The sequence below is a fragment of the Aquila chrysaetos genome, chromosome 19 (assembly GCF_900496995.4).
Source record: "Aquila chrysaetos chrysaetos chromosome 19, bAquChr1.4, whole genome shotgun sequence".
Lineage (NCBI taxonomy): Eukaryota > Metazoa > Chordata > Aves > Accipitriformes > Accipitridae > Aquila > Aquila chrysaetos.
Genome location: NC_044022.1, coordinates 8,363,765 through 8,378,010, shown reverse-complemented (window position 1 = coordinate 8,378,010; position 14,246 = coordinate 8,363,765). Strand labels below are relative to the sequence as shown.

Genomic DNA, 14,246 nt, shown 5'->3' with positions numbered 1-14,246 from the left:
TCCTGCTGGGAGTGGGGAGTAGGCAAGAAGCTGTGTGGCACTTAGTTGCTGGCTGAGGTTAAACCACAACAGACACAGTTCCAAGGGAAATTCTTAACCTTTTACAATAGTCTTTCAAGTGTACTGCTTGCTTCACGAATCCTCCAGGTAATTATTAGTTGTTTCTGTTTAGGTTGTGATGTTTTAGATATAATTTTTGGCAGCTCATGGGTGCCATATAACTATTGACCTTCAAAGACAGAATAATTAAAAAAACCTATCAGTATTAGATGTTCAAAATCAAAAGATTCTATAGGAGTTGATTTTGCCACCATAAAATTCCATAAACTAACTTGTTTGTACTACTTGCTTTAGCAAGTAAAGAGCTAACAGAAGCATCAAAACAGCTTACCTCTGTCCAGTATTGTTGCTTTGTTTCTGTATCCATATGAGCAAAACCTCCTAAAACTAAAGCTTTCATTAGCGTTCTCTGCACAGAACTGGACAAATAGTGAAGAGGAGGGCTTCGCCTTGCAAATTGTTTAGCTAAATTCCACCAGTTTTCACACTGAATAACTAAGTTTGCCCTAAAAGAGGGAAAACCAGTTTAATTAAAGAAAAGACTTCACAAAATTGTATGAACAGAGCACATCAGGTTGCTAGCAGTTGTCAGAAGATTTTTTCTTTTTTTAATTCCTTTATTCTAAGGCTAAATCGCCTTTTGACTTTCATCTTATTAATGCCTCACCTCTAAGATTTCTAAAGAACATACTTTGAAAATAGCTCAATTCATATGGGAGAAAAACTGGGAAATGCTTTAGTTTTACATACACACACACACACAGAGTTAATGGACATATTGCATGGATTAAAAGCTTAGTCTCATTATATCATGATAAAATAAGCAATTTATTCCAAAACTAACTCCTGTGGGTTTTAATTTTTTTTAAAAAGAAAATTCCTCAAGTATTTAAATCCTCAAACTTCAGAACAGTCTTTCAGCAGACTGTGAATGCATGATTGCATGTATAATTGCATGTCAATTCACAAAAGTAAAACATTCAAGAATTTCCTGCTTCACAGTTCATAATACCAAAGACGACTTTGAAATTTGTCTGAATCCACCAAATCCTGAGTTTTTAAAGAATTTTTTTGTATGTTTACAAAACACATTTTATACTGGCTTAACCAGTATCTGAACTCTTAATCCAGAAGAACTTGTTCAACAAAGATAAACACCACAAAAATCCTTGCAGTAAGAGTGGAGACCAGCAGAGTTTTCCTTTCTCACTGTTTAAGAGTGAGGCACAAGGGTAAGAGAAGGAGAGTGCACTTCTAAACAATAAAGATTAAGTTATGTTTTGTCAAATATAGGTCTCACTCCTTACTTTGTCAGACAATTTTTTTTTCATTTATAGTATGTTACTAAAAGTAATTTGACTTACAGGAGACACGAATATGAAGTGTCCTATATCTGGATTACTTTGGCCAAAAAAATTTAAAGGAAGCAAAAGGAATTTTTTGACTTCCAGAGGTATAGCAACTTACCGCTCTCTCCTTTCCACTAATGTTACTAGCAGTTGTACAGTATCATTTGCAAGGTCCTGCTCTGAACTCCACACTGCCAGGTTACTGATCACTTTTTCTAAAAGGTAACCCACAATCCACTGGGAACCCTCTGTATCAGCACCAAATGCTGTACTAAATGGCAGACTTATCTATAAGAAAAGCATTAAAATGAGTGAGTTTTACAGAAGCCAGAACCCCAAAGTGTATGGTAATCATTGTCAGCAAATTCTTTTCAGGCTGTCACTTCTTCCCTACTTAAAATACACAAATGTTACATAGACAAAGGCAAAGAATACCTGTAATAGAAAAATCTTTGCCAAATTTATCTTGCAATTTTAAGCACAACACCTAAAACAAAGAAAGTTTCATGCTCATTACAAAATCAGGTTTGAGTATGTCTAGCTTTTAACACCAGTGAAAGTTCAAAACCTTTAAAAGAAAGATCCCCAAATCATCTCCCAAAAGTGCTTCTCTGAATTTATGATGAAATTCCTCAAAATTCAGTGACAAGATAAAAATTATTAGAAATAAACCTAGCAGTTGATCTAGATCGAATCTTGTAAAAACTTATTTTCATCACAATTTTTCTGCATCTGCTTTCTGCAGATTGTTCTTTCAATCTATACATCTTTTAGGAAAGATGTCAGATTCTGGTCCTGGCACATTAAAATATGCTTCCTTGAAACTGCCTGTTCCCCTACCTTTAAAAAAAGTTTCTCAAGAGTGAAATCCAAGGATTTTGTAATAATTGTGCAGGGGCTTCCTGTCAGCACACCACTAACATTTCTAACCTTAAAATTCATGATATATACATGACTGAGCATAAGGTTTAAATAGAGGTTTCGCTTTCACATGTCAACACAAACTAAATGTGTGCATTTCCTATATACTATATTTTGTTTATTCACATTGTTTCTCATGTGGATCTCCTCCTTACATGCTCTCCAATTCTTCCCCAACTGGTATCTTTACAAATTCTTAGCTCTGCTGTAAGTACAAGCTGAATAATATGATTCCAAATATTTACAAGTCTATGGTATACCTATTTTTGTTAAGGAGGGCCCTCCTGAAGGGTTAGTATTCTTAGTTGCTTCAACAGTGGAAATAAAGGGGAGGAGGAGGAGGCTTCCTTCTCAAAAGTTAGAGCCAATAGGACCTCCCCAGGACGAGTGGCCTCCATCAGCTAGCTGGATTACAGTTAGTTCGATAAGCAAAATCAGGATCAAGGTCTAATCATGATTAGTGCTGTCCAAACACAGTAAGAAGTTGCCCTTTACAAAGAATGCGCCGTTGACATCATGATATATACAATGAGAACATATGAGAACGGGGAGAGGAGATAAAGTAGCATGACATTTGCTAATATATACCACCTTGTGATGGTGTTAAATATCTAATTCAGAATCATGACCAGGTTACTCACTAAATCATCCATCAAGGGCAACCACTGTATTACACATGAACTGTAAGATCTGATGGATAGTGAGAAGTAGCTTATAGAACTGCTGTAGTCAGTGAGCTTCACCCACTATGCAGCCTGAGAGCGCGGTATGCTATTCTGCTATGTCAATGGCTACAAAAAAAAAAAAAAAAAAAAAAAAAATCACATTTGCACCAAAATGTGCAAGAAGGGTCCCCTAACAACTTATATTTCTAATTAAAAAAACTGAAGAAAACATCAACTTTCAAACAAATTCCAAAAATAAACCACAACCCATTTAATATTAAAAATGCTTTATCATTGCACTTTAAAATACCTACACTGACATCTGCATTCACAGGATAATATTATTGCTAATACTCACCAATTAATTCATAAAAGTTATATCCTTACCTGATCATACAGCTTTTCATCTACTAGGAGGTAAGTCTTTGCCCAACGCTTGAGGAACCATACAATATCTTTGCCCATCTGGGGGCTCAGGAGGTGCGTGAGATTTGCCCTTATTGCTCTAGATTCTACTTCTGACACTCTTAAAATAGCAGATAACAACCTGCAGATTTAAAATACAATCAGGATGCTGAGAGTGGTTTTTGGAGAAGCAATGCGACTACCAAACACTTTCATTTTCATGAAATATTACAGAAGGAACAGGATAACACAAAGTAGTTCAACTCTAATAAAGTAAAAAGCACCTGAATTTATTGTTTCTTTAAATGCAACAGAGACAGGATAGAGCAGCAAATATCCTCCAAAAAGTCAGAATATGCATTAAAAGAAAAGGTGCTTATCTTTGACATCAAAATTACTGCAACAAAGAATCCTCACAAGCATTCTGATATCGAGGGAATGAAGACAAATGGCCTACTACTTGGAGTAGCTGAAAAGCTTTTTTCAAGAACTGATTCTCCCTTTCTTGCACCACCAAGCTTAGTGACCAAGTGGGTCCTAATTGTGCAGCTTTTGCAGTGTGATGCATACGAAAGAACAAATACAGAAATGACCAGTTATTTCTCTCTTTTTCATTACTGTAGAGAAACAGTCTGAAACAGCAGGTCACCAGGTGATTGTATCAATACAATCAGTCCATAAAACTACATTAAATATTAGCTTTTCTAGTATATCAATTAAATTTAGTAAGAATGCGATAGTGCACAAGTAATTCAGGAGTCGATGGAGGTCTATTTCTTGAAGACGTTTCAGAGCTATTACCAGAGAGCCTCAAATCCCTCCTTATTTAGGTCTGATTTTATTCCCATCACCACTGAGACAGTGCATCAAGAAATTCTGTTTGGTGGCCACTTCTTGCAGCTGCCAATAATATCAGTAGGCAGTATTCAAGCTTCTAAAACATTAGGCACATCATTGCTAATGAAGATCCATTTTTTCCTAGCCTCCTCCAGAAGAAGAAAATGTTATGTACACAACTAATCTTGGGTGAAGGATCTTCCATGTCAATTAAAAGTGGAATGCAATCTTCTGAAATGTGAGTATTCAAATTGAGAAGTCCTTTGTGGGCATCAGCCTTCTTGCAAGAGAATGGAAGCCCCCTCTTCTGCTCCTTTTATAGGCTAATAGTGATATATGTACGTAAGTGACAACAATTCCTCCCGCACAGAGGACCAATTTTGCTGCTACTGTCAAGCTTAGGCAGTAACTCATGTTCAAAGTAGACATGCTCAAGCAAATGCTTTCCAGAGCATCAGTAAGCTGTACACATGCTGAATGAATTACTGAGTATACAGTACATTACCCAAAGATTTTGATCTACCAACTTTCTAGTAATTTAAGTAATTTTAAGGATTTTCTGTAACAAATAGATCAAAGATGGGTTTTCAGTAGATATAAAAAAATCTCTGTTTATTTCCAACACTTTGGCTCATGTCCTCCATTAAGACTATTAGGTCAATCTAGTCATTTCAGCCTTCCCATCTTGACTCAGTTTTATCTGTTTCAAAGCCTTACTCTCATTTTTCTTCTCAGTCCTCCCCTGGATCACCTTGACTGGAAATATTATCTGTATTTACCCTGCCTACGAAAAAATAAAAAAAAAAATTGCTTCATCTTTTCTATCTTCTTAATCTCTTTTACAGCATTGCCTTAATACATCTGTTATAAAACCATTCTTATAAATTATTTGCCCTTACTTTAGCACTAGTTAAAAGAGACATTTCTCTTGCAATGTTCAATGTTTACATATTGCTTTTTTACTTTTCAAATTCACAGAAGTCCACTCACATTCTCACTTTTTTTTTTTTTTCTCTCTGAAAAAACATTTAATGTACTTAATAGCACAAGATGCATCCTTACCTAATTACAGAATCAGTTCTGTTGTACCCTGGGATGGAAGAGGCCTTTTCTCCTGGAGATCCCAGGATCTGAAGTGTTGTATTGATGTCAACCTCAGCTGAATGTTTAATGGAATATTCCATTACTTCTGGAGGTATTAGCGGAGTCTCTCCCTGAGTATCATTAGCCAAGAGGTAGCCTTACATTAAAAAAGAAAGAGTGATCACAACGTTCTACCCTAGGTTAACTTATGGCTTTTTGATTAGAGAATCCATTGGCTTAACTACAGATATCATACCAGAATCAAATGTTTGTACAAACCCTGTCTAACACTGTTTAAATATGTATAAGTTAACTTTAGAATCCTTAAAGCCATTCAGTAGAGAAGACCCTAAAGTGACAAGAAACCAAGAGTGGAAAAGAAACCACCAAATTAAAAAACAAAGAAAGAAATAAGCTTTACTTCATGTAAAAGTACTACAATCAATTCAGTTATTGAGGGGGGACAAAAAACCTAAACCAACATTTTGTTGTCAATTTTTCTTCTTCTGTTATGTGATAAAAAAAAGCCTTGATTTTACAGCTTTCCCACCAAGTCCATCTCATTTGGGACTTCCATTCTGCTAACACTTCAAATCTGTCAGAGGCTTTCAGACACCAAGTACATGTGCTATAATAAAGTTTTCCTTGCATAGCAACTGCAGATCAGGTGAAGCATAAGTTTTTATACAATACTCTGGTGTCCAAATAATTAATATTAATTCCAGCTTTAGTTGTAGTTTTCAATGTCTGATCTCATAAGCATCTGTGCGCTACAGATACAAACTCCATCCCACAGTAATACAAAAATATTATAAACACATTCATGTCAACATCTGAGAGCAACTAAACCATCAGATATTAAAAAAAGATCCTACAAAATATTTCATTAAGTATACATTTCTGCTAACAAAGTACACACGCTGTCTCAGTTATGTTTTGCAAACAGATATAAGATAGTTCCATCTAAAAATCAAGACCAAAAAGGTTCTAAATTCAAGTTCCCTGAAACATAACAAAATGCCAGGACATAGATCATCAGCACTGAGAGCTTCTGGAACTTACTTGATTCTTTGCCACCACCGTTACCCTGATCTTATGCCGATTCCCTTATAAAGTCATGTGCCCTCAGACAATACAACTGATATCATGAACAGACTAATTTCTTGACTAGGTTGACTGATAACATCTCAAAAAATCTGTAACAGAATTAGTTGCAGGAATTTCCAAAGGACTTTACCTCATGTAAAGATTTCATCAATCTTTTAAAGATAATGTTCATGTTACTCAAGGCAGATGAAAGTAAAACAAAGACTTTGCAAGTAGCGTATGTAAGATGAAAGCATCTTAAGGGATAAAATTTATAGTCAGTTAAGAGTAGTTGATATACAGGGATTATTTTTTTTTTTCCTGAGGTGTTCCAGCTGCTATAAGAATACCAGAGTAAGTACTATTTAAAGCTGCTCACTAACCTGTGACTAAAATAAGCCAATGAATATCCTCATACAGATCATCAAGCACTTTATTGTCAATTGAGCCTGATGCTGGTGAGGCAAGTAACTGCTGCTGATGTCTTTGCAACTGACCATGGAGCCTTGTCACTCGGTCTTCTAATAAACTGTGGACAAATAACAATAAAATAACTTCAGTGTTTTTAAATTGTTTTAGTAAAGTCAGGCTTTTCATATGTGATGGCTTTATTGATTTGCATTCATGACTTTTTTTGTACCTTGTAAGAAGAGGTATACAGTGTTCTGCAGCAATTCTCCCCAGCATGCCTACGCTGGCCAACTGGTCACAGAACTGGTCTCTGTCATCTTCTTGCAGTTCACTTATTTCTTCTTCTTCCCGAGAGGCCACACCATTAGCAGTCTTTGGTTATTTCAACAAAATTAGAAACAACCAGTTAGTGTTATACTTGTTAAATTTTATCACCACAATTTTCTACGTTACTTTGGCTTTTTTAAGGTGTTTTGCGTGGATGAACAACAGACTTGTACTGAATTAGACACAGAAGAGTTAAACAGAGAAGTAAACATGGCTTCACATTGTTTTAAAATCAGCTTTCACAAAATCATTAGCAAAATGCCACATTCAGTTAATTGTGTATTTGCTACTGTTTCCAGTAGTGCTCTCAAGTCAAAAGATTCACTGTTTTGAAAAGAGTCAAGGATGAGTTATGAAAATTGCTACTTGTTATTAATAGGACAAGCACAGGCTGGACAATAGCAAAACAGCTTCTTTACACCACAGGGTATAGAAATCAGTTCTGTCGAGCATTGACTGCTAGAAGTATGATAATAAGGTACTGAATGACTGGCTCACAGAGTTGGTCAGCAAACCCAGTGGGCAGAAAATTGAAGTACATTTGCATTTCAAATCACATATATAGCAGACCAAGAACCATTTTAAATACAGGAACTTCCATGCTTTCCCCTATTCATTAGTCAAAAATATTGTTCTCAGTTGTCTGAGATCTTACATAAATCAAATAATAGGTAGTATTTTTCATGATGAAATGAAAATAATCTATTTCATTAAAGATTTTTGGTAACTCATTGTTTGAGGGGAAAAAGCTTTAAAAAGTAAATGCTATAACCTCAGGAAAACAGAAGACTAGTAACAGCAATAATCATCATCATCTCAGTTTTATTTCTTGCTGATACAGAAGTTGCACTGTTTGAGTTCTCAAAGCTTATCTTGGCTGCATTATAAAACTACTTAAATAATCATCAGACCATATTCCTTGAAGTGATGAACCATGATATGTAGAAACTAAGTACTGATGTTAAAAACGTTTTTAAAAACCTCTTAAAGAATCACAAAATTTACACAACTGAAAGTAAAATACAAGTGACAGAAAAAGCTATCTGTCTGGTTTTCTTTCTATAAAGGCTCTGGAATACTGAATCCACACACAATTCCTTATCCAAAGTGCTTTTAACCCATCTTTTCTCTATGTAACCCAGCAAATCATTCTCTTTTGGCAACTTCAAAGTTGCAGCTGTTTACTGAAGGGTGAGCCTCTGCTCTCAAAGCAGAGACTAAAAGTTCCTGTTACTGCTTTGATATTGAACAAGAAGCATTCTAAAATGCCAGCTGTGGCTTTTAAAAGGTTACCCATAGGATAAATGACTTATCTCACAGAATGACATGAATTAACCTGTGTATACAAGTTATGTCAAGATCGCCTGATATGAATTCAAAGTTCTCTTGTGAAATATCTCTCTCTGTTTTAGCACTGCTATTACCATCTGTTACATATTGAGATAGCAGAATTAAGTTTTATATGGTGCTTTTCAGAATGAGGTATCTCTGAGCTCTTTGCACAGCATCAAATTAAAGAGAGATTTTATACAGTTATTGAATTGAATCTATGCAATAATTAATTCATCCAACATCTACATCCAATTTTCTGTATGGGAATCTATTTTAGTGAGATCCAGACTCCTGGCAGACTAATCTGCTTTCTTTCTCAATGGTTCAAGAGATACTTGAGGTACTTTTAGGTTTTCTCTAGAACAGCCACCACAGAAGTTCAATTGGGAATTCATTTTATCCAAAAGAACCACATAATATTGCAAGTTTTTTTTCATCTAAGCATAGTCATTCTACTTTTTTTCAGATACTTATGCATGTCAATTATACTTCAAAAGTATACTTTGAAGATAATGTATGGGAGGTAACAACTGTATAAAAGGCTTCAAATTTCATTGGGGATTTTAACTAGGACCCTTGTCCAGAGAAGGATTGTCAAAAGTTTAGTCATTGCATCTGCAGGAAGAACGGTAAGATGCATGTTGATTTGAGTAACCGGTTTACTTTTTTGTATTTTTTTTTTTTTTTTTAAACATGATTTCCAAATTCGTATTCCTCTATTTCCTCTTCGGAACAAGTGAAACAGACTGGAAAATGACCACTGAGTAACAAATTCAGCAAATTTTTCATTTCCAAAGTCACAAATAGTAATTGTATATTAGCTCCCTTGAGCTACATAATATAGTACACACCAAAAGACATGGGCTAGTTACTATATATCATCACCAAGAATTACTAGAATGAGGGCTTACCAAATTCCTTGTACCATCAGGAGCAGCTAGATGGCACTGAATATAGGAATTAAAGACCTGAACAGCATGTTGGGTAAAGAAACCTTTATGGAAATGTTTGTCATCTTGTACCAAAGTAAGCCAAGATTCCAGTAACTTATCATATGCTTCCATATATACCATGTCATCTTTGTCAAGCTGTAAGAGATGAAAGAAACACAAATCTTATTTCTAAACTAAACCAGAGGGACATACTTAAATAACAATGAATATAACAGATGTTCTTCTAACGTTGAAACAAAATTAAAAAAACCAAAAAAAACCCCCACAAAACAACAACAACAAAAAACCAGTCACAAAACCCATCTAAGGATAGCCAAGAAAATACCAGAATAAACTGAAGCAACACATCAAAAAGGTCAATGCAGCTTTCATATTTGCTAGGCTTTAAAAAAATGTCAAAGTGTTTAGCTATTTCTATTCATCTGATGTTCAAAACTAAAACAGTCTTAAATTAAGCCTTTTGCGGATAATTACCTAAATACAGGAGCTACTGAGCTTTTACCCCAGAAATGCCAAGCATCTCGGCTCTTATTAGTAACAACAAAGAATTGAGCCATTCCTTTTAAATTAAATAGACAAATACAGAACATGTGCATATAGATTTGTACGTATTCCACTATTTCTGAAACAAAGAGAGAGAAAAGATTACGATTCGCTCTTCCAGAGGAAATCACTGTAAGACTGCATGTGTTCAAGAAACCTTACTACAGGTAGCCAGTTTTGATGATGATACACAACTTCTCATTGTACGAGCAAACAACAAAAAAGCAGAATTCCACAGAATAAGCCTGCACCTCCAATTGCTTAGTGCATTTTAACTGATGCTTCATGGCTTTAGTTATTCATATGTATTTCTACGTAGTACATAAGTTGCAAAAGGAAATAACGTATGTGAAAAACAAAGTCCTGGGTTACAGGCAAACTAAAGAACCCAAATAGCAGAAAGGCCATTTCTTTTTAAAAGTATTTTTAATGTACCTATCAACTTTTTCATTTGATGCAAAAATCGAACTTTAGTAAATACACCCAACTTCAAATAACCCAAGTGTGACAGTACGGATAAACATGCTGCTAAAGCAGGACATTTCTTTCCTCTAAGAAAGCTCCTCAAGATTTAACCAACAGGATTGCTCACAAAAGTTACTTTGAGATAGCAGAGCTTTGTAAAATGATTCCTTGATGAAAGAGATATTAAGGCCTTAATCATGCTCCAGACAGAAGAATTCCTGACTTTCAGTGAAGTTACAAACACGACTGAATGAACAGGCAAGGAAAAGAAAACATTGGCTGGATGACTGATTAAGAGGGAAAACTGATATCACATTGGAAGCATTTCAAGATAGCTTCACAGCATCATTTTATAACTGCAAAGTGGTCATGTTTACAGAAGTTAAAATACAGGACACACTGATGCAAGTGTGAAAACAAAAGCTGAAGATGACAAGAAGAGAGGCAAAATCATATTCAACACTAACATATGCCACAAATTTAGGATGGACACCCCAACATGTCTTTTTAAAATTTGGCTAAAGGACACACGAATTCATAGACAGTCATTCAATCCCAAAATATTTTGACATGTGTGTGTAATATATTTACATATATAACTTACATGTAACTTTTAATAATTTATAAGAATCCAGAGCATAAAAAGACATGTCTGTTCATTGGTTTATGAACAACAAAAGAACTCAAATCCATCCAATTAATTTATTTGAAAAGGTAATACAGAATTTAATACCATGAAAAAAAAATGTTTGTAAACACTTTATGGTATTCTAATAAGGAAGCTAGGATTAGTAAGTGCCTCCTTAAAGTATGTGCCCAAATAGTAGAAAGAGTTTATCCACACTGAACGAATCTGGTCACAAAGGAACCTTACTAAAAATTCCCAATCCTTATTTCAGATTAGCTACAGCTAGGCTACCAAAGATGTCACACAGGTAAACTGAGGGACATACTGTAGACTGGGGAGCTGAATCGTTCTGATGGATCCAACAGAAGCAGTGGCAGAGACCAGTTCAGAACTCAGATCTTCAGGAGAGGCAAGATACAACCAGAAAAGTCAAAGCAAAGATGGTTAATTTCTCTAGTATGGGAAATGAAAAGCAAATTGGTACTTCTTCCTTCACAGTCTGCTGAGCCTTTGAAGAAAGAACACTTCTAAAATTTTCAAGCAGCAACAGGCTTGAAAGAGTTGGAAGCGTATCTGAGAGGACCAAATTCAGAATGACCTCTCCCATCACATGATATTTAAAAAAAAAAAAATTAAAAAATTTTAAAAAAAATATCATGAAACATGTGCATTAAGATTCATTTTGAGAAAAAGAAGCCTTTGATATACTTTCTACTTGACTTTTCATCCAACATCCTGTTCATACTCTTCACTAATTCAGATGGACTATTTGATTTCTACTTCTGCATAAGCACTGAGTGTTGAGCAAGGTGAAGCATAGCTGTGGACAAGCATCTTCTCTCAGACCCAGTGCTATTAAAGGAAGAGACTACTGGTCCTGCTTCCACCATAAACTAACCCCCAGCATTGCTGAAGCTTACTGCCCTCCACCAGTGTAGCCATTCAGGAAAATGTTTCAACTTCCTCCAGTCAATCTCCGCAACCCAGCAGGCAGGTTAATGTAAAACAGCACCTGAACATGATGTTTGGATTGTGGGTTTTTCCCCCTTGGCTGAAAATCAGAGCTGATTTGACATGGTTTGCATATTATAGTTCAGGACCTCCCAATTTCGACAGTTCCCATGGCAGGTCTTCAGCTAAGCAGATGCCTTGTTCCTAATGGGGTTTCTGCAATGTTCACATGAGGCGTTCTGCTGACATATGAAGTGGCAGAAATATGGGGAAACCAGCTCTTCGGACCAGCAAAGCTTAAGGAGTACGCCTGCCTTCATTCTGCTGCACTTCAGATTTCTGAAAAGTTCCAGGAATATTATCTGAGGACTCTACTGAGCCCAATGCACACGGTATTTCATCTATCAAAAGCTCCTAATTACAGACAGTGCATGAGCTCGCAGAAGGTGTCACTACAAGCAGTCTAAGCAAGAAGCTCGGGGAACACATTAACCATGACTGGGACATTCCTAAGCCAAAAGACTGTTTTCAGGGATGCAAAGTAGTATTTCTACAGGCACAGCACATAGTATCATTAGACCATCTGGATTAAGTCAGCAATAACTTAAAAGCCTTGGTAGCATGCCTTATTGTTGACACACTGTTAAGGTATAAGAATTATTTGTTTTAAGGCCCATCACCACAGAATTCCATATTGTCCTTGAAATCAGAGAAACAGCATGAAGTTGAGATATCTGTAAGACCTATGACAGAATGGAAGGGGTGAAAGTGTAATGTTTCTCCTTCCACAGAATGGTTAAAGATTCAAGGACAGTGAGAAAATTCTCTCTTAAAACAAAAAAATCTTGCATTCTCTCTTTCTGATGTTACTGAATCTGAGAACATTTAAGTTTAATAATGAAAAGATTTTCTTCAGCAAAAACTATGGGATTATATAAGTGTAGGCAGCCGCAGTTTACTAGGCATAACTGGCCAGTCATTTCCAAAACAAACTTTGTACCAGATGATGGTACAAGCTACTATAAGCTTTTGCTGAGAGATGAAGTGTTTTGAATGGCATTACATTGAGCGCTGTTTTCATTAAACATGATTGCAAATTCTAGCTCTCAAGTAAAAAGAAGCGAACTGAGGAAACAACATCCCCTTAGTCCCTTTAATTTAAATGATAGGTGCCTATGGTTCTGCTGAATCTTTTCCATAAAGGCTTCAGGAGCATTCCTAAATATGTTGGTGAGCACCAGAACATACGTTCAATGTTCTACTAGAAAATCTCAAAAGCAGGGCAAGTTTTGACCAATAAGGTTTGGAAAGTAGCTGTATTTTAGATTCTAAATTTAACCACCAATTTTTTGATTAAGACATGAATACACTTGAAAGTTTAAGTGAGCACTGGGCCAAACATAATACATTTTAATCTTGCAGCAAAGACATGATCTAATGCCCTGCAATGAATGCTAATTAACACACCTATGATGTCTGGTAAAGAAACACATCCATCAACTTTATAACTAAATACTTCTATAATTATTTTCAAACTCAGGTAATTAAGCCCAGTCAATATAGCAAAACTGGTAAAAATTCATACTTTTTAATCATACTGGCTAATAACTTGATAGTCTCATTTTAAATCAATAGCTACTGCACATAAATAGCTCAACTGCAAGATTATTCACCTTAATTTCTTACGGGCTTTTTTCCTTAAAACTAGGTCTCCTTAAGTTTTTATTTTTAATGCAATTTTTAGAAGCAGAAGACTTAAGACTATCCCAACTGCTCTTTAATGTTACAACCAAAGTTTGAAAGAAGTAAACAGAAAAAAAAATCCTCTGAATTCCTGTGCTAGTTTTGTACACAGAATTACCATTTGAACTGTGTCAGCAATGAAGGGATGATTTGAACAGCTTAGAAGTATGGGGTTAACAACAGATCTTAACAGCTACATTCACTTGAAACAGAAGTTCCTGACTCAGAACTCTTGACAGCAGTTAAGTTTCAGTCTGTCCATATGTTCATGTAGTCATTTTAAGCTTTCAGGACTGTAGCTCGTTCATTATCTACAACAGTTCTCAGAGAAGTCCTACAAGAGCAAGTCAGCAATATTTAAAGACTTTAATATTTTTAAGTGAATCCATTCTTTTTAAAATGAAAATGAGACAAGTGCCTTAAATCAAAACAAAGTCTGAAAGATGCACACAGTGTGTAATTATATTCAGTATGTTGTTTGAAACAA

At 35.5% G+C, this 14,246-nt stretch overlaps 1 protein-coding gene across 2 annotated transcripts in view; it reads right to left on the bottom strand.

Moving 5' to 3' along the window:
- XPO4 (exportin 4) overlaps nt 1–14,246 on the bottom strand; it is an 86,420-nt gene that overhangs the window by 19,366 nt on the left and 52,808 nt on the right. For both annotated transcript variants that reach the window (XM_030042781.1, XM_030042782.2), the window contains 7 exons: nt 9,388–9,564; nt 7,047–7,189; nt 6,790–6,935; nt 5,300–5,477; nt 3,383–3,542; nt 1,528–1,697; nt 392–566 (listed from right to left, as the gene is read on the bottom strand). In XM_030042781.1, the coding sequence (XP_029898641.1) occupies nt 392–566; nt 1,528–1,697; nt 3,383–3,542; nt 5,300–5,477; nt 6,790–6,935; nt 7,047–7,189; nt 9,388–9,564 (1,149 nt within the window). The remainder of the gene's footprint in view (nt 1–391; nt 567–1,527; nt 1,698–3,382; nt 3,543–5,299; nt 5,478–6,789; nt 6,936–7,046; nt 7,190–9,387; nt 9,565–14,246) is intronic.